The sequence below is a fragment of the Taudactylus pleione genome, unplaced genomic scaffold (genome assembly GCF_031769625.1).
Source record: "Taudactylus pleione unplaced genomic scaffold, aTauple2 ptg000113l, whole genome shotgun sequence".
Taxonomy (NCBI): Eukaryota; Metazoa; Chordata; class Amphibia; order Anura; family Myobatrachidae; genus Taudactylus; species Taudactylus pleione.
Window position 1 is genome coordinate 902,631 of NW_028284515.1, and position 21,498 is coordinate 924,128.

General features: G+C 39.8%; 1 protein-coding gene across 2 annotated transcripts in view; it reads right to left on the bottom strand.

Moving 5' to 3' along the window:
• Nucleotides 1–4,370: 4,370 nt before the first annotated feature.
• SLC25A21 (solute carrier family 25 member 21) overlaps nucleotides 4,371–21,498 on the bottom strand; it is a 536,964-nt gene continuing 519,836 nt past the window's right edge. For both annotated transcript variants that reach the window (XM_088471286.1, XM_088471285.1), the window contains 3 exons: nucleotides 13,008–13,189; nucleotides 11,546–11,598; nucleotides 4,371–5,686 (listed from right to left, as the gene is read on the bottom strand). In XM_088471286.1, the coding sequence (XP_088327412.1) occupies nucleotides 5,625–5,686; nucleotides 11,546–11,598; nucleotides 13,008–13,189 (297 nt within the window). In that variant the 3' untranslated portion in view covers nucleotides 4,371–5,624. The remainder of the gene's footprint in view (nucleotides 5,687–11,545; nucleotides 11,599–13,007; nucleotides 13,190–21,498) is intronic.

The following is a 21,498-nucleotide window of genomic DNA, read 5'->3' on the forward strand; positions in this document are numbered from 1 at the left end:
GCTGTGGTACCGAAAAATACACAAAGACAATGAGTGAATTTTATTCATTAATAACCTGCCGTGCCTGCTACTGCTATAATCCGCAGGGAATTCATCAATATTGTGAAAGATGGAACATTCTAAGGCTTATACAGCATTAACTCCTTGCACATGGTAGTGTGCAGCTCCCTGGCTTATTTAATTTGGGACTTTGTGAGATTTCTCTACATCCCTATGTTTACAAGCCAGTACATAGCGGAATACTGATGCACTAATCACCTGTGATTTGGAACGCTACCACCGCTGATTCTTATTTTGAAGTGTGCACGTTTTCAATCCTGACAGGGAATTATTAAGGGATACACATACTGAGACTTTGTGTGCGGTTCTCTGGGCCGTTTATATCTCTTTATTTTATTTTTTCTTTGTTACATTAGTGATACAATGTATTGTATTGTTTAGATGATACATTTTATAATTCTAACAAATGTGTTTTATATTTTAAAAAGTTAGCAACTGTTTCCAGCACACAGTTCCTTGAATTAAATTGGTCTGTATTATCTGTTTAAGCCTCACAGCAGGTTAATTGTACTGCAGCATTAGATCCAGTTTGTTGTATTAGTCCGGTAGCGCCTTGTATTGGGCAGTCGGGCACCGGATTGCCTAGTGTGTATGGACTACCCAATATGTCAGTAGCCAGGTCGTGTGCTGCATCGCTGGGTACACATGTCGTTAAGTGTGTGTCCAGCTTAATGAATACTGTGTTTTGCCCAATTATAAGTTCTTGTTCAAGACAGGGTTATTCCACAATGGAGACAAGAGGGGGTGAGAGGAACATAGGTGATAAAAGGAAGAGCTGAAGTCTCAAATAGAAAGCATGAATTTCCCAGTAGGAACCCATCTTGCTCCTGAGTAACGTGCTGGGGTAGCATCCCCAATAGCCAGTATGGAGAGAAAAGAGCAAGCAAAAATAGTAATTTACAATATGTACAAATCTATGTAAATGTATACATTTGACAACATTATTATCATTTTTTTAACTGATTACTTTTTAGTAACAATTGTAATACACTTATATAAAAAAAAAATAGTAAAAGAACCTTTCAAAATAAAAATATTAATTTTCCCCTTACAGTATACATCATACATTTTATATGTTTTGGTTGATAACGAATACAAATTCTAGTTCAACCAACCTGTGCTGACATGTGGAAGTAGTATTTTTCTTTTTCCAGCAGAGTTTGTATTATATCTGGAAATATTGTAAATCCAAAATATATTATTCTAATTATACATATATTTAATCATCACATCTTAACATACAATTTAGGCGAGTCATCAAAAATAAATTTGACCTACTATCTATGCTGAAACTTGACCTTACAAACATAGACAGTAATGGTGTGCTTACCAGCCAACTAAAGTATGTGTATGTGACCATGGTGGCACCTAAAAGGTCACCACAAGCATCAGAGGGGCTTGGATACAATGGCTTTAAAATCAAACATTTTAAATACCTCCAGTGGGAAAAAATAGATACAGTATACAATAATACAACATGCTGTTGCAGGAACTAAAAACGAACGATACTGTGGCAAGTTGACATCAGTTACAAAAGGTACAAGTGCTCTTGAACCATGTTATATTTCTACACTGCACTGCTCAGTACAATGTGCATCAAAGGCTAATTAACATTTGCATTGTGACATGATGCAATATTGCCAGTTGTTACACTATAAAAAAATTAAAATGAGTAATCCCCCTACAAATTCCCATTTCTGACCATGCCCACAAGTTATTGGTCTTTATTAAGCATTGTCAAAGCTATACCATAGCATATGTTTTGCATGTTTCTTTAGCTTTCTTGATTACATTTATGCATTAATTTAATATTATGTAAATATTGATTCAAAAGCAAATTGATCTTGATATAAAATATGTATCTATTTTTATATTTAATATGTATATAATCCACATATCATGACACTTTTTTTTTTTGCAATTTATATAAAATAAATATTACATTATTTAAATTACTTTTGTCATTCATTCAGTTAAAATAAACATTAGGACTATTGAAAAACAAAACAAACAATTGTGATTTCCCACTATCACATGTTAACTATTGAATTAAAATGTAATTGGTCGATATCCTAAACAATTATCACAAAATTATATAGGGACACAAACTATTATTGTAATTATTGTAGTAATTAATACATTTTAATATATAGAGTTAAAATGCTGTCAAGATTAGCTTATCTATACATCTGAAATAAAATATTTTTTTTACATGCCTATAGTGCAAACATAAAAATTACTACTATATTAAATATTTAATATTTACTTTGTTAGAATGGATTCCAGATTTGAAAGATTTCAGAAATTTTGTGACCGGCCAATTGTTCTACATAATATGAAAGTGTTTGAAATATTAAAATATATCATTGGTAACCATTTTTTTTTTATTTCAATGATCTCGAAATTAAAACTGAAAATTGTGTATGGGGTTCATATAGAGCCAAAAATGTTGACATTAAATAATCAAATTTAATTTAAAAAAAAGTGTAAATATATATACCAAAATATTATTAGATAACTTAAAAAGAAATAAAAAATAAATTAATTATCTTTCAAGAAAAATAAAGTCTTTAATAATTAGTTACTAAAACACTCATTATAATCAGATTCATTTGACAAACTATATGAATAATAATGTTAACGTATAAATTATATAATGGCCCATTTATCATTTAATATTTGTTTTGTATTCCCCGAAAACACCCAGATGTATTATGGAGGGATTGCAGCAGATAACTCCTGCTTGTCCCTCCATTTCCACCAGCACCGCAACCCCCATAGTTTTCAGATTTCTGTCAGATTTACTAAGATCCGAAATGCGAAGCCTCTGTGCTACACATCACAATGCTAGATGGGAGAGGTTTTCCATAGGAACTCTCTCCCAGCAATAGCTGCCACACATGTGTGGTCTGTATACAAAACAAATGAGACCACCCATGTCCCTGCAGGTACCCTTTTGTACATTCGGGCATGTTGATCGCATCCTGCAATGCAATCATGGGCTCTAATATCATGCCCAGATTGCATTGCAAATGCAAGCATTAATAGACCTCCACGATAATAACTCATTCCACAAATATTAATTAAAATATTCATACAATTCATGGAGGGGCCACAGTAGTCTGTGATTTGAAAAGTTCTATAAGTAAAAATAATAGGAGTTTGCTTATTTTTCCCACAATCCAAACATATACTTGTCAGTTTACTGGCATCTGTACAAAATAACCCTAGTGTGTATGTGTCCATGTGGTAGGGAATATATATTGTAAGCACCACTGGGGCAGAAACATTAGTTTGACTATATTATATATGTAAAGCACAGTAATGTGTTTGGTATGTTAATAAATAACTAGTGTACATTTATATAAATTGAGACATTTTTTATAGGTACATTTTTGCCATTTAATAATTTGATTATTAGAAGTGCCAGGGATCTCTACCACCCACAACGCCAAAGTTGTTGGCTCAGTTTTTGTTTAAACTCTACAATCTTCATATGTAAAGTAGGATCACCTCCTGTTGCTTTGGCATGTTGATATTTTTGGGCTACCTTAAGCGTTACTGTAAATTTTACAGTCAGAATATATATATTTTTTTAACATAAATATGCTATTTTTAATCATCTTCCCACAAATGGACTGAAGCAACTTTTCTGTGCCATATTTCCTACTTTGTCTCTAACCCATAACTCTGGCCACAGAGCCTTCCAAACAATACAGGATATTACAGAATGAGTGATGACATTGTCAAATAAAGCCTAATTATAAACATAATTAAAATGAGGTTTTCTTTTTTTAGCATCTGTTTTTCTTATTTGTTTTTCTTATTATACTTTGCCAGCAGCTACTTTGCAGAGTGTTGGGTACTTGTGCAGACAATGGTGACTTCGACTGCATTTCAAGAAAAGGATATCGTAGCTGCGATGACTTAATGGGATTCTGGCGAGTTTATCGTAGCAACAGGCACTTATTGTAAGTGCTATTCTGACTGCACTAATTTGATACATATGGCAGAAAAAAAATGTTATTGCAATGAATCATAGCAACGACATACAATATTTTACAGGGAGAAAATGTGGTTATTGATACATTGGCACCTAAGTTCAATAACAGAGTTTAGACTTTTGCCTGACTGGCCTATTATGTACAAGTAAACTATTTCCTCTGTATACAATAATATTTATAAAATTCTGCTCAGTGAAGAGGTGAGGATGATACAGGTGTCACAAACAAAGTGTTGGTGATAAGGGAATGCAATCTCTTTTTATGAATACACAAATTCCACACATGAATTATAAAAGCAATCTTCCCAATATTTTATTGACCTCATGAACAGCAACAGCAATTAACCACAATTAAAAAAAAAAAAAAAAAGTGAAAAATGTAAACAGGAGTCAAAAGCCCTGTTGGCATAGAAGTGAAATTATCTCTTTTAAAAAGGTGTCCTGCACATCACTGGACCTATTAATACTATTGTCTAATGGCATAACTTAGAATGTTTAGTATCAAAACAAATTCATCTCCGTATCAGTGTTTTAAATAGAGCATGGAGAATAATTTATACATTTGTAAAACAGGTTCATATTGATCTGACAAGAAATCCACAGCTTTTCACATGCTATATCTTTTTAGTTACTTATTCTAGTATTCCTAGTAACCTAACATTTCCGAATTGAACCCCTCCCTATCTGTCTAATTTTTTTTTTTATTTTAAGTTACAGGTACAGACGCCTGTATCCTCAAGCTTCTTGCTGGTTGTCTGTGGATTTAAACTGCCAGGCAAAATCCAAATTGCAATGGTAGCTTTACCTATTTCTTCTTCCTTGTAATTCGTCTTTACCATTAGTGAGCCAGGCTGCCACTTTGGTATCATGGACATTGGACATGGTGTAATGCGTAGGAGTCGTGGTACTAGTAAATATTGCTAGTATATTAGCAATAATAACCTAATCCAGTGGTTCCCAAACTGGGTGCCTCAGGACACTTGCAGGGGTGCCTTGGGTTGTTGGTCCAGTACCAAATAAAATTATTTTAAGTCAGTGTGATAGGCAAAACCACTGCTAATGGCTGCCAATTAAAAAATATGTGGACAAAAAGAAGCACAGCCCTGTTAGCCACCACATAACTGAACCTAATGGTGACATATAAGCACAATTTACTACATTTCATTTTTGATGAATTTCTCAATAAGAAACTTTTGGCCCAGGAGTGCTGTGAAAAAATGCTGATACTCTAGGGTGCCGTGATTCGAAAAAGTTTGGGAACCACTGACCTAATCATTTAAGTCTTGACTCTGTGCCATACTAGTACTTTACTCAATACACTTTCAGTATGATGGAAAGGCCAACATACTGTAAACTGATACAGTAAATAGAATTATTGTTCTATTTTTATCCACATAATTATATCTGCTGTAATCCTGATCAGCATTTAAATACTAAAGCAGTTCATTAAAATATATATCTAGTTCCATGATCGCTGATATCTGTGGTATCCGAGTCTTCATCCAGTGAGGACGTTGTTCTTTAGATGTTAGCGTACGGAAGATTGAGGCATCAATGTAACTCACCAGTGCTTCTGCAGCCAAGCATAAGAATATTCATAAACTAACAACATCACTGCTCCTCCTGCAGACACAAGAACAAAACAGGGACATGAATTGTACTGAAGTAATTTATGTGCATGACTGCTCATTGCTTACATTAGGAAGGAAATGTGAGTGAGGGGCAAATTACAGGTAAGTGCATACCAGACAAAAGGCCATAGGGGCAGGTTCATAACTTTCTGGACATTGTGTCTAGGAAACAAATACAATAGCTCCTTACACTCCTCTTAACCCTCCTCAAAACCTTAACAACTCACACAAGATTAAAAATAAACAGAAAAAAAACTCATACAGACCTATGGGTATATTTACTAAAGTACGAGATTTTAGAAGTGGAGATGATGCCCATAGCAACCAATCAGATTCTAGCTATTATCGACTAGAAGGTGCTAGTTAAATGTTAAGTAGAATCTGATTGGTTGCTATGGGCAACATCTCCACTTCTATAAACCCGCAGTTTAGTAAAATATACCCCCTAGAATGTTTTTTTTTTTCTGGCCCCAGTTTGTCAATGAAATATCATGGCATGGTATAATTTTTCTTAATGGATCTTGCCTTCAAATATCTACTTATTGCACACACATAGTTTTGAATATTTTTTTTTTTTTATAAATGCCACCAGAACTAGAATAAATACTGTATAGACATCTTTCCCCTATTTAAAAACTGCCTTGGTCCGGAGACTGGGAACCCCCCATTTGTGAGCCAGATCATTGGTCTGTTCCGCTCAAAGAGGAAGCAGAACTTTGAATTTCAGTGCTCTGACACTTCCTTTCCAAAACCCTCTTCATTCAATATCTCCAATACACCCTCTACTCTTCACTCAAGCTCCCCCATACTCAAACCTCTTCATTCATTCTCCTCCATAAACAACCTCCCTCTTCATTCACTCACCCCCATACACAGCCACCCTCTTCATTCACCCTCTCCGTTACAAAGCCCCCTCTTTGCTCCCTTTCTCCAATACACAGTGCTCTCTTCATTCACTCTCCCCAATACACAGCCCCATCTTCACTCAGGCTCCCCCATACATGACCACTCTCTTCATTCACCCTCCCCATTACAAAGCCCCCTTTTCGCTCCCTTTCCCCAATACACAGTGCTCTCTTCATTCACTCTCCCCAATATACAGCCCCATCTTCACTCACTCTCCCCATATACCAACTCTTTATTCATTATTTATTATCACGCTGTAAGGAATATGATAAACAAAGAATAAGCAGCACAGAAAATAGATCTTATATTCTGTATCTGTAGTCCCTCTTAGAAGAAATCAAATACTATGGCTCAATAAGCTCCATAAAACTTTAAAATCTAACTAATTTAGCACAACAGCCACATTTGAGATACAAAATATCTGAAAGTTAATAAACAAGAGAATTCGACACTAAGTATAAAGGTTAACAGAATAACAGTTGCAGCACTATGAACATCATGGAAACAGTGTTCAAAAGAAAGGCTCTGAGTAAGAAAGTTTCCCAAAGGGAACTCATGTACAGTATAATAGATCATGTGAATCACATGAAAAACAGAAATAATTATCTGTAGGATTTAATGGAGGTTAACAATATAGGTGGATTTGGATCTTAATTAATTTTAATAGTTATTTTATATTTTGCTGCTATTAAATTGATAATAATAAAAGTTATGTTTTAGCCACAATGAAAACTCTCATTATATGTTAGATATATAAGGGGAGTAGGAACACTAAGTAAAGAAACCTCTCTTCTTTTTTTCTTTCTATATATAACTGGAATAACACTAGGGGTATCAGTAGCACTCCTGATTTGATAACAGGATTAGATGCATAAATATTAATACTAACAAAAGTACATGAATTGTCCAATGCTTATAGTTAAGGCCCCCATACATGGCACGATATATGTTATTTAATAGCCACACCCCACACATAGTAACCAAACATACAATTATGCGGAAACTGCAGTTTCTACATAATTGAATAAAAAAAGCTTGATGAATAGGCCTCTAAATTCATAAGTATATCTTAAATTGTACTTGTCCGCTACACACAGTGGAGACAGCGCTTTTTTTTTTCATGAAGAATCATCCAAGTAGCTGCATTGTCACAAATATTGGGTTAGCTGCCACTTTGTATAGGTGAGACTTTAAAGAAGCTCAACCTCTCCCGTGGAAATATTGTTACCGATCTTCAGTGAGATGAATACATTTTATTACAGTGAGCAATACAGACAAGGCAGCGTTTCCAGGAGCATTTCCTTCTCCAGTCTCGCCCTAGAAATGTTGCCTTGTCTGTGTTCTATATTAAAATAAAGCTGATTAGTTAATCACATCAAAATCTGGGATGCTGTCACTGCATAGTTTTAGTGTTCCAGGAAGCTGTTTAGCAATTGATCAACCTGCTTCATTTATATTCATCCATTTGTTTGCAAATAAATCTCTCCTGAACATAGGCTCAAGGGGGACTTGCTGCCTTTAGCATTTATTCAGACTTTTTTTTTTCTAATGTAAATAAGTGATTGGTTATAGTGGGCAATACTATGTAATATGGTAATTCTGTATACCATACTCCAATTCCTGCCCCCCAATTGCAAAGATATGGGACCATTTCACTGTTATCATTGTATAAAATTACCCAACCTGTGCAGCTGTGTTAGGCACATACGTTTAGTGTGAGCGACGTCCTTACGACACAGGTACTGTGTAACTTACACAAACATGTTAGTCAGGTGCAATTACAGTCTGTGAGATCAGACCATTGTCACTAATAGTCAGGAAAAAAAGGTTTCAAAATGTTCACTTGCCAGTTAAAACAATAGATATCAGCAAAAAATAAATAAATAAATAAATAAATAAATACAAAAACAACTTCCTGTGCTACATTTTCAGCATACCACTGATTTTGGGTAGGAATAAAGCAATGAGCCCCTGTTTTCAGTCCCTGGACCCAGTGTCACTGTAGATACAACTGTAATTACGTTTTAATACTTTTTACAATGACAAATGTGTCAGTAGAAAATGCTGCCCGTCATTATAGCTTTATATCATTATCAGCTAACAATATATACAATCTAAGCAACCATGAAAAACATTCCCAAATGTTCAACTAACAATGTGGTGAATAATAACCTATGTTGCTGTGAATTTACACTTGATGAAAGTTCAATGTTTATTTAGGAGCAATGGAATAGTCAACGGCTTCCATTCCAACAACAGGTTAGGAAGCTTGTATTGAGAGATGTTGTGGAAAGCTGAAGGATAGGAACTATGCAACTTGACCATATGGAAACTCGTAGTGCAAGGAAATAAAACAGCCCAAGATGTAGAATATTATGCAAATGGATAGCTACATGCAATAGAAAACTACTCCAGGCAGTTTTTAAATGCTGATGATAGAGAGTCTTTAGTTTCTCCCAATTTGTGTGCATTTTTCCAGAAGATTTCTTGAATGGGAGCCAAGAATAATACATATAAGATGAAATGCTGAACTATATTAATTCTGTGCATGTCAAGCAATAAGGGTCAATGTAATGTAGATATTCACTTGATGGACAGTGCACAGAGTATTCAGTCTTTCAGGGCTGGATGTAGTAGTATAACTTAGCAGGCAGGTCCTATAGAGTTGCCACCTATGCTTTTCTAGAATCCTACTGCCCGTCGTCAGCCCAGTAGACCATGCCATGTGACCACGACACCTAAAAGGCATTTGATGTTCAAAAATACTGGGCATGCAATGAGCATTTAAGGGTTAAATTCTGGTTAGGTGGAAGCAATTAATGGCATAGTGGTGCACTGCAGAGAAAGAGAAAATGGTCTGCCATTAAGGTAACGTCTGGTTAGCCTTATTTTTAGTCCCTTTATGTTACGGTGAAAACGCCTGTGACATTAATTCTGTTCTGCGGTGTCTAGTCTTCTTGTTTAAAGAGAGTTACTTCTCAGCTGCCGGCCTAGCCTCCCTCCATACTGTGCACAGACAGTGTGTCAACAGATGAACTGAAGGGTGATGATGATCATCAACCTAATTTGATCCCCTCCGTTGCTGTGCTGATCGATCATGCATCTCCACTGATCTGCCCCTCCCTTCTGTCATTCGGGACACATGCCTCCCCCCTCCCCAGCTGTGCCCCTGTTTATGACAGTATCTCTATAATACATTACCACAGAAAATAACAAAAACAAATCTTGCCTGCTCATACAATTACAGATTTCTTTCTGTTGGAAAAGAACTGTAATTGAAGTCAATGGAGCAAGTATTTTCAATTAAGCAAGGAAAAGAATAAGGTACTTTAAATCAAGCAGCTCTCATAGGAAAGGATTTTCCAGCTTACTTGACTCCTTGATTAGAGAGTGGTGAAAGTCGTAGCTTAACTGGCCTCTAATTAAGATGTTTGAAGTAAGAAATGGTATTGCTGCAGTGACAACTATTATGCTGTACCAATTGTGTGATCTAAATAATACATTATGATCTAGCTCGGATTAGTTTGCTGAAAACTAACTTTATGCTGGATTGCACTGCATATGTGGATGGCTTAATTATCAATTAAAGAACAGTAAATAACTGGTTATGTTGCCCCAAACTATGAGTTTCTTTAAAGGGTCACATATTGATCCAATGCTTCCTTAGGAACAAATGCTCATATGCACACAAACTCAGGAAACTATGATATACTTGCACATTTTATTAGTAGCTCTTTCATAGAGGACACCATACCATTCATTACCTTCCAACCATTTTGCTTTTTGATGACTGTTCTACGGTCAGGTGCTGATTTGTGGTGGGCTGAATGATGTTGTAATGCTGCTCGCTGAGAAGATTGGTGTCTCCATAGCGTGCGCAGAATAAATATATAATTTTTCTGGGAGAAACAAAATCCTTTCGAGGATGGCAGCGCTCACCCAGGATGAGGCCACACCTACCCAGGAAGTCGCCAAGCCACTCCCTTGCTTTGGAATATTCTGATGTTGGGGGATATGTTATTATTTCTTTTAAATTACTTTTGATATTTAACTGCATAAAGGTAACTCCTACCACAGGTCTGGGCATCCTGTGGCTTTCCAGCTGTTGTGATACTTCAAGCATACCCTCCCACCGATCCGCTGGTAAAGCATGCTCGGACTTGTAGTTTAAAAACAGCTGGAGAGCCACAGGTTGGCCAGGTCTGCCCTACCATAAGCTCTCCTCTGGATTTGTCTTAAAAATTCTAGAAAGTATCAAGTATTAGGAAAGTTTTATCTTATTGGCCTGCTTAATTCATTTTTATCCAACTTCACTCATTAAGTGACTAACATTCTTGCCATACACTAGAAAAGATCTGCATTCAAATAACCTCAGGTGTACATTTAGTGGACAATACAGAACGGAATACTAAAGCTTTTGACAGACGCCAACGAGCCATCATACTGAACAAGTTTGCGCAACATTAGTGTTTGTGCTAAAAATCAGGCTCAAATTCTTCACTCTGACAGGGCTCAATGAGGAAATCACAAGGTTAAAACGTAGGTGTACACAGGTGCAGGAAACACTTCAGGTTCTCAAACTAAAGCATAGTGTTAAGAATCTCTTCTTGTAGGTTCCTTTCAGTTTAGTGATCTGAATGAAGATTCTGTCAATTTCGTTATGTTTTGTGTGTGTGTATGCAATTTTTAACCTTCATTAAATATGTTCTTAGCACTGGGCTCCGACAGGAACAGATGGAACAGTAAATTACTAATGCTAAATGAAGCTATTAATCAGCTTGATACATAAACCAGTGGCTAATTGAGAATAATGTCCTGCAGCTTTTTGTACAAAATTGTAACTATAGTACTGTGAATAATGATAACACCTAATAAAGTTCTGATTACCGACTCTAGAATTACTTCATATACAATTGCTAATGAGAATAATTAGGACAGGAATTACCAGGTCCAAGCCGCATGATCTTAGGAAGAAGACCTTTGTAGAGAGCCAGGAACCTGAAAGAGGTGGAAAGTCAGACAGGTGTTATTCATTAGAAATGTAAATATTACTGCAAATCAATAAAGACAAGCTAACAAAAGATAATAAACGGTAATAAAACATATAACCTGTATTTGTATATAAATATATATTTAACAGAAACACATGTGACCAGAGAAATGTTGAAATACCCCTGGGATGCTTTGGCACATAAAATAGGTTAGGCCACTGGAATTTATTTGAATAATGAAATTAGTCAATAAAATTATTTCTAACTAAAGTTCTGGAAGAATCTAATATGGAATTCTAACAATAAATTATTTAATTTTTATCATTAATAATAATAATGACCATAATAATAAGAATAATAGCTACCAAATTCTAGGGAAAATATGTTCTCATAATTTAAACAAACTTAAATTTTATCACAATATTCTCTATATCTTCCATATAGCATAGCAATACGCAACCAATTATTTCACCACCTCACCATTCCAAAAACAAAAATTATATACAGCATATATAATACACTACAGTATATATACAAACATAGATATATGTAGACATACTCATACATCTAAAATGGTCTTAACAGTGCCTTAGTCATGGGTTTCCGAGAAAGTCCATTTTTATATTGATACTAATACAACCGAGGGCGTGATTCAGAGATGGATGTATATACAGTACCTTCGCGACTGCAATTCTGTACGCAGTGGACATGCAAAAATATGCTAATGACTTAGCTGATGTCTTGTGGACAGAGACGCTCGCGTTCGGCGTCTGACATAGGCTTACGTACAAAAGCAAAAACACTGGTCGTACATCGAATCTCTGAGTAAGCCCATGCTGTCTTAGAAAGAGCATTTCAACCTAAGGGGCAGTGCCTGACATGGGCACGGCCAGAAAACGGTCCTGACATGCCAGTGTGTTTCCAGCCACCCCGTTACCTCCTCCATATGCTGACTGCCTATCACTTACCTTTTGGAATAAATCCTCTCTGCAACCACTGTCACAAAGCAATTGCTGCACAAGCGAAGTAGCAGAAAATCGCTCCACTGTGCCCAAAATCGACATTGCGTCCAAGTCTTAATCAGGTGTGTTTTTTATGTATATGCCGTTTTATTATTATTTATTTGTGATTTAGGATATTTCTGGTATATGTCTGTCTGTTTACATGTTTAGAATAAACTACATATATTTTTAACATGAGCTTTGAGAAATGATTTTATGACATTCGATAGCGCAGCCAAATACACATTTCGTAAATTACATCTCAATCAGGCCCTGTGTCTTAGAAAAGCTGTGCAACAATACAAACTCTATAAAAGAAGACCTACTGAAAAAAATAAGTAACATGGAAAACTGTATTCTTAGGGATAGAGGCAAAAAGCTGAAACAGAGGTAATTAGAGAAGTGATCCTTATACCCTTCTTCCTGGTAAACCGTGACTATTGTCTTCCAACAACTCCGATACTTAATCACTCCGGGTACTGGCTGTGGCCCCTGAATCCGACTCTTGGCCACATCAAATGGAATATTAATGATGGATGCTAGCGTCCCAGAGGCCAAACCAATAGTAAACTTCCTTAAGAACTCCAGTCTTGCGTCCTAGATAAGCAGAAAAACACATAAAACCCTGTGAGAGAGTGTAAGGTAAAAGAAGAAATTTATATTCGGCATTCCAATTCTAGCACAAATTCTCTTCTTCCGACACTTCATCCCTTTAATTACAGTACCAGAGAGCTTTGAAAGCTCAGGAAGATAACCGTGCAACCACAGCTAGGCGGAGTCCTGCCAACACTTAAGTAGTGGTCTGATTTATATAGCAGCCTCCAACAAGAAACAAAAAACACTGGCAATATAATGTTAACAGGTGGGTAAACTAGAAAGAGATATAAAAAAAAAAAGATTTACCCACACTTTGCCAAAGGCAAGAGTGACACCTTTAACTACGATAAAATCAGTCTTCATCTGGGAATAGTATTTTTGCCTGCACCTGTACTATACAATGAAGTACACCTTCTAAAAGAAAAACAGCTTAAAGCTTAGCACGCCTTTGCCCTAACATTAATCCTGACCTTCTTACTGAGAAAGAAAATACATCTCCTCATTGCCCCAAAAAGCTCTTTCCACTGGGAGCAATATGGTTAAGAAGCTTTTTTTCGTCTGGTTTAGGTGTTCTGCTAATGCTGCGTTTTCCAATGCATGTGTCAGTGGGGGAGATATTATTTGCTTGGAGCTTGATACGTGGGTTTAAGAGGATTCTGGGTAATGTGCCTTTAATCAGCAACCTGGCACCCAGCACAATGGGCTCCATGCAGGGAGACGCGGGAGGATTTCCGTGGGTTGCAACAATTCTTCCCTGACAATCCCATTGGCTCTGTTTTCGCACATGGTCCAAATCGCCTGTGGGCACATTTCCTCACACAGGATTCATAAATACAGTCTATAACGAGACTCTGGCTTCGACATATGGGGATGATTTGTGTAATTGGCCTTTACAATGTACTTAGTATTACTGTATCAAAACACAAGAAACCTGAGTACTCTATTAGCTAATTGGCCAGAATATTTTACAAATGACAGCAAGACCCTATACCAGGAAGCTCACTAAAGTGTATGAGTGTGTCCGCAAGACCTCCAAATGTTAAATTAAATAAAGGCGAAAAAAAGCACGCACACACTCTCACATAAGGCTGCGGCTGGCCTGCAGGTTTTTTCCACTTTTCTCCTCAGATGTCGCTGATCTGTCAGCAGGAAATGTTCTCCCACTACTAAACTAACAAGCTCTCTGTGGTAATGCACTGCGGGGCCGTGCCCTTGAATTAAATAGCTTTTACCTACTGAAGGCATTAGGATATCGTTTAAAGAGGCAGTCACACTCCTGGTAACATGAAAGCACTCAGCCATGGTACCAAAGCTTAATATTTTAAAGAATCAGATAATTATTACAAGGTGTGCGTCAAGCAGTCTTATATATTAATAAAGGTGATTTAACACAAGGTTTCCACACATCTTTCTACAACAAAACAATATCAGTAAAACAGAATTACTTTGTCTTTTGTGAACTGAGCCACATTAAAAATCATGGTGCATCTGAAAACAGGGCATTCAAAAGTATACTGACTTTATTAGTGTTTGTAGGAAAACATATCAATTCGTACAAGTGGATCAGCAAAACAGCTGAAGGCCTGACTAGTTTTGTGCTCGTAACAGCACTTTCTCAAGGTATCTCCCAACATTGTGCGGTTTGGGACAGGGTGCTTGGCAACATCACGGAGGCGCGTGGCCATGTCACAAGTGGTGTGGCCACACCCTGAGGGGCATACCCAGAGTTGAAAAGCCCTCTCCTCTCCAGTGACCCTCTTACCATCCTTTCACTGCCACACGCACCAGTGGCAGCTAGAGCTGAGCAGTTTTGCCACTGCTAGTGTTCATACTGAAGACCCCCTCCCTCCCCCTCAGCTTACACTTACCCCTGCACGGGTGATACAGGGGGCTCCCCGTGATCCAGTCATCTGATCTCTGTGACCCTGGTCACCTGATGCGTGCTGTACTCTGAGATGCCGTTTTACAGCACACATTAGATTATCGGGGTCATAGAGCATCAGGTGGCCGATGGTCACGCAGAGTGATCCAATATTGCCCCTTCGGACGCAGCAGCGGATGACATAAGCCGACAGGAGGCGCCTATTTACACAAGACGCTTGCGGCATTAGCGTATTATTACACATCGCAGTGGCATCTCTGAATCAGGCTCTATATTGTACAAACCTTATCATATTTATGAGAAGAAAACTGGTACAAGTTTCAAATAATGCCCAAAATGCCACTCAAATGCACATTATATAGGTAATTATTAATTACCGGTAAATTACTATTCACCTGTAGCTTTTATACAGGCATTTGAAATGTATCTAAGTAGGTGTATGGAGAGTCCTATCTAGAAAGGAATACCTGTGTAGTGGCAGCATGTGTTGCTTTTCGGTGTGGTCTGTTTTTTCCCACTCAAAACCAATCTCTAGAGTGTCCTAACTTTTAGGGACTCTCATGGCCTCCTGTGAGAGTGGATCAGTATCCCGCACGCCGCCCACTTCCTGAGTTGCGTGGGCATACTGGGGGTTAGATGACATGATGATGTGAATTTTGGGTGTTATTAGGGGGGTAGGGCTGCATGGATATGGATATACCCGCTGAGACTCTCCCAGATAGGACTCTTCAAAAGCTGGTAAGTATGCGATAAACTGTCTCCAACTGACAGGACAGTAATATTAACATCCAGACATCCATAAATCATTAGTATTGAGGGGCCTATTCATCATCGGGGGCTGTATGGCTGTAAGTAGCTGCGTTACTTACCTGTCCCTGCGGCTGGCTTCCTCGCATACATGACCTGAGCCGCCGGAGAGTCAGTGAGAAGGCGGCATAGGGATCCCTCTTCGCATCCCTGCGGGGCTGTGAGAACAAGTGTCATCTGAAGATGGCGTTTGTTCTCGCAGGCAAACTCCGAAAACTTTCAGTTTTCACAGTTTGCTGAATATCAGGTGGTCCTATTCGGACCCCTGATGGTGAATGGCCCGGTAACTTAAATATGCAGAAACTAGCGTTTCCGCATGGTTACCGCCCCATTTATCATCTTATGAATAGGCCCCTAAATATTTATTTCAATTTTACTCACAAAACTATGCAAGTTTTCTATGATTACTTGTTTAGGCTGACATTGGGGTTGATAGCTTAGGGGATATACACATGCCCACATGGCACTGACCACACCTTCTTTGAGTCTCACAACAGGCCCTAGATAATTTTCCACCTGGGGCACCATGAAGAAATTAATCTTTTCAGTCATTTTCAAAAGGGTTGAAACATATGTGATTGTTTAGTCTGTCTACTATACATGTGCAAGCAAGTTAAGACGGACCATCTCTCTGACCCATCCAGAGAGAGTGAGTGTAAAGGCCTCCCATCTGCCTGGTGACCGGGACAATTCAGTTCCAATCATGACAGTGGAAAAGAGCTCTAAAAGAAGGACTCTCCAGCCAATATCGGGATGGTTGGGTGGTACGCTCAAGGGCATAAACCTTCTAAATGTCATTACAAATGCAGGTACAAATGTAGTTTAGCTTGAACTGACAATACTTATTTTGCGACCCATGCTAATAAACACAATATTCAATGTAAGAAGGCTAATGGCAGCTTCCTTTTTGTGTCATAAGTGTGGTCACTTCCATGTTACATTTTGCATGAGAGCAGTAGAGAAGCCACAGTAGTGGCCTGCTCTACACCATATGCCCCAACTGTCTGATTTACCAATGTTGGGAGGAATGCAGATCTGGGATCAGTAACCACCTAATTCTAAGGATGAGATCACCGTTACAGAGACACTGTAGGACATAAATTGGTTACATAGGACAAGCGCTGGCCTATATTTTATTGGAAACAGAGAATACTTACTACTCAGGGCTGGATTAAGGTCTGTACGGGTCCCTGGGCAACAAACATGTGGGGGCCCCTATTAAATGTGACGAACTGGGGGTATGCGCAATGGGGACCTTATGAGTAGGGGTGTGGACCTGCCACTTTTCGTGTTTTGTGTTTTGGTTTTGGATCTGGATCTTTCTTGGTGTTTTGGATCTGGATTGGTTTTGCCAAAACCACCCTTCCGTGTTTTGGATCTGTATTTTTTTTTTAAAAAAGCATAAAAATAGCTAAAATCACAGAATTTGTGGGTTTTTCTGCTCCTATGCTATTATTAACCTCAATAACCTTAATTTCCACTCATTTCCAGTCTATTCTGAACACCTCACACCTCACAATAGTGTTTTTATGTCCAAAAGGTTGCATCGAGGTAGCTGGATGACTATGCTAAGCGATAAGAGTGGGCGGCACAAACAAGTGGCCCATCTAGGAGTGGCACTGCAGTGGCAGACAGGATGGCAGTTTGAAAAACTAGGCCCCAAACTGTACATAATGCAAAGAAAAAAAAAAGGGGCAAGATGGAATTGTCCTTGGGCCCTCCCACCCATCCTTATGTTGTATAAACAGGACATGCACACTTTAACAAACCAATCATTTCAGCGCCAGGGTCTGCCACACGACTGTGGCTGAAATGATTGGTTCGTTTGGGCCCCCACAAAACAAGCTGGCAATTAATCTGTCCCTGCACAAACTGGCTCTACGGAGGCAAGATGTCGTCCTCATCCTCCTCATCCACCAATTCCTCACCCTCTTCAGTGTTGTGTACATCCTCATCCTCACAGAGTATTAACTCGTCCCCGCTGGAATCCACCACCACAGGTCTCTCTGTACGTTCTGGAGGCTGGTCTCCCTGGAAGAGTTGATAATTCATTTTTATGAACATCATCTTCTCCACATTTTGTGGAAGCAACCTCCTACGCCTTTCGCTGACAAGGTTCCCGGCTGCACTAAACACTCTTTCGGAGTACACACTGGAGGGGGGGCAACTCAGGTAAAATAGAGCCAGTTTGTACAGGGGCCTCCAAATTGAAACTTTTTCCTGCCAGTACAGGTACGGACTTGCCTGACATGCCTACTTGGATGCTGTCATCGATGTAATCCTCCACCATTCTGTCAATGGTGACAGTATCATATGCAGTGACAGTAGACATGTCAGAAATTGTTGCCAGGTCCTTCAGTCCAGACCAGATGTCCAAACTTGGTCCTGCCTGCCCTGCATCACCGCCAGCGGGTTTCTTAGGATACCTAAGTTTTTTCCTGGCAGCCCCAGTTGTGGGAGAAAATGAAGGAGCTGTTGACGTGTCACGTTCCGCTTCAGCGGACAGTGTTTTCACCAGCAGGTCTTTGCACCTCTGCAGGCTTGTGTTGGCTGGAAAGAGAGAGACACCAGATAGGCTTTAAACCTAGGATCGAGCACGGTGGCCAAAATGTAGTGGTCTGATTTCAACAGATTGACCACCCTGGAATCCTGGCAAAGCGAATGAAGGGCTTCCACAAGTCCCACATGCCGAACGGAATCGCTCCGTCTTAGCTCCTCCTTCACTTTCTCCAGCTGCTTCTGCAAAAGCCTGATGAGGGGAATGACCTGACTCAAGCTGGCAGTGTCTGAACTGACTTTACGTGTGGCAAGTTCGAAGGGCTGGAGAACCTTGCACAACACGGAAATCATTCTCCACTGCGCTTGAGTCAGGTGCATATCCCCTCCTTTGCCTATGTCAGAGGTGGATGTATAGGCTTGAATGGCCTTTTGCTGCTCCTCCATCCTCTGAAGCATATAGAGGGTTGAGTTCCACCGCATCACAAACTCTTGCTTCAGGTGATGGCGGGGCAGGTTCAAGAGTGTTTGCTGGCGCTCCAGTCTTCGGCACGCAGTCGCTGAATGGCGAAAGTGGGCAGAAATTTTTCGGGCCATCCAAAGCGTCTCCTGCACGCCCCTGACGCTTTTCAGAAAATTCTGCACCACCAAGTTTATTGTGTGAGCAAAACATGGGATGTGCTGGAATTTGCCCAGATGTAATGCCCGCACAATATTGGTGGCGTTGTCAGATATCACAAATCCCCAGGAGAGTCTAAGTGGGGTAAGCCACTGGGCGATGATTTCCCTCAGTTTCTCTAAGAGGTTGTCAGCGGTGTGCCTCTTACTGAAACCGGTGATACACAGCGTAGCCTGCCTTGGAACGAGCTGGCGTTTCTGAGATGCTGCTACTGGTGACGCTGCTGCTGTTGCTGCGTAAGGTGATACATCTACCCAGTGGGCTGTCACAGTCATATAGTCCTTAGTCTGCCCTGTTCCACTTGTCCATGGTTAAGTTGACATTGGGTACAACGGCATTTTTCAGGACACTGAGGACACTTTTTCTGACATTTCTGTACAGTCTCGGTATCGCCTGCCTAGTGAAGTGGAATCTAGACAGGATTTGGAACCGGGGACACACTACCTCCATCAATTGTCTAAATCCCACTGCACTAATGGCGGATACTGGACGCACGTCTAACACCAACATAGCAGTCAAGGCCTCAGTTATACGTTTTGCTTCAGGATGACTGCTGTCGTACTTCATCCTCCTCGCTAAGGACTGTTGGAGGGTCAATTGTTTAGTAAAAGTAGTGGTGTTCCTACTTCCTCTCTGGGATGATGAATGACTCCCAGCAGCAGCAACAGCAGCAGCGGCAGCAGGAGGCAAAGCAATGCAGGAACCTCCGGAGGAATTCCGGATAGGAGAGTCAGTCATGCCAGTGACATGGCCTGCAGGACTACTTCCGATCCTGACTAAGGAGGAAATTGACGGTGTGGTTTGCAGGCGCTTGGCTACAACAGGACAACGGGATTTAGGTGTCCCTGGACTGCTTACGGTCTTAGCCAAAGTTTCTGAACTTAACAGTAACTTTTTATGAACGCGCTGCAGGTGCCGTAATAGGGAGGATGTTCCTAGGTGGTTAACGTCCCTACCCCTACTTATTTCACCTTTACATATGGTACATATGGCAAGACAGTTGTTGTCCGGATTTGGATAGAAATATTGCCAGACCAAAGAGGTGGAATGTTTGGTCTTCTGCCCAGGCTTGACCGTGATGGGCTTTTTCATCCCACGGACAACAACTGTCTCCCCCGGAGCCTGATTTAAACAAACCACATCACCATCAGAATCCTCCTCGCCAACTTCCTCCTCAGCGCCAGCTACACCAGTATCCTCATCCTGTTGTACTTCAACAGTGACATCTTCAATTTGCATATCAGCAAGTGGACTGTGGGTGCTCCATTCAGCACTTGCAGGGGGCATGCAAATGGTGGAAAGAGCCACCTCTTCCCGTCCAGTGCTGGGAAGGTCAGGCATCGCAACCACCACCACACTTGGACTCTCCTTGGGGATTTGTGATATCTTCTTAGAACGCACAGTTCTTCGCTGTGCTTTTTCCAGCTTAACTCGTTTGATTTTTTTAGTGGGAGGAGGGCTTCCATCGTCATGTGAAGCTGAACCACTAGTCATGAACATAGGGAAAGACCTTAGCCATTCCTTGCCACTCCGTGTCGTAAATGGCATATTAGCAAGTTTACGTTTTTCTTCAGATGATTTAAATGTTTTTTTCAAGGTCATTTTCCTGAACTTTGTCATTTGGGATTGTATGTGCCCTCTACTATGACATTGGGCATCGGCCTTGGCAGACGACGTTGATGGCATGTTATCGTCTATGTCATGACTAGTGGCAGCAGCTTCAGCACTAGGTGGAAGTGGTTCTTGATCTTTCCCTATTTTATTTTTATCGGAGAAAGTTTGGTCCTCCATTTATGTTATATTGATATATACGTGCAGCTAAGGCGCACACAAACACAGAAAATAATTTTTTATTTTTGTTGGAGACTAGTGCACTTTGTGGGTTACACCACCCTTTAAGAAATGAGCCAGCCGGCCCTTTACTTATGGGACACAAGCGCACGCTTGGCGCTGCTCCTTTGTTAATGCACGTGCAGCTACAGCCCACACAATTCACAAACACAGAAAATATTTTTTTATTTTGTTTGGAGTGCCCTTTGGGGGTTACAGCACCTTTTAATGGACAAGCCAGCTGGCCTTTTACTTATGGGACACAGGCGCACGCTTGGCGCTGCTCCTTTGTTGATGCACGTGCTGCCACAGTGCACACAATTCACAAACACAGAAAAAAAAAATGTATTTTGTTTGGAGTGCCCTTTGGGGGTTACAGCACCCTTTAGCGGTCAATCCAGCCGGCCCTTTATTTATGGGACACAGGCGCACGCTTGGCACTACTTTGTTGATGCACGTGCGGCTACTGCGCACACAATTCACAAACACAAAAAAATATATTTTTTTATTTTGTTTGGAGTGCCCTTTGGGGGTTACAGCACCCTTTATCGGACAAACCAGCCGGCCTTTTACTTATGGGACACAGGCGCACGCTTGGCGCTGCTCCTTTGTTGA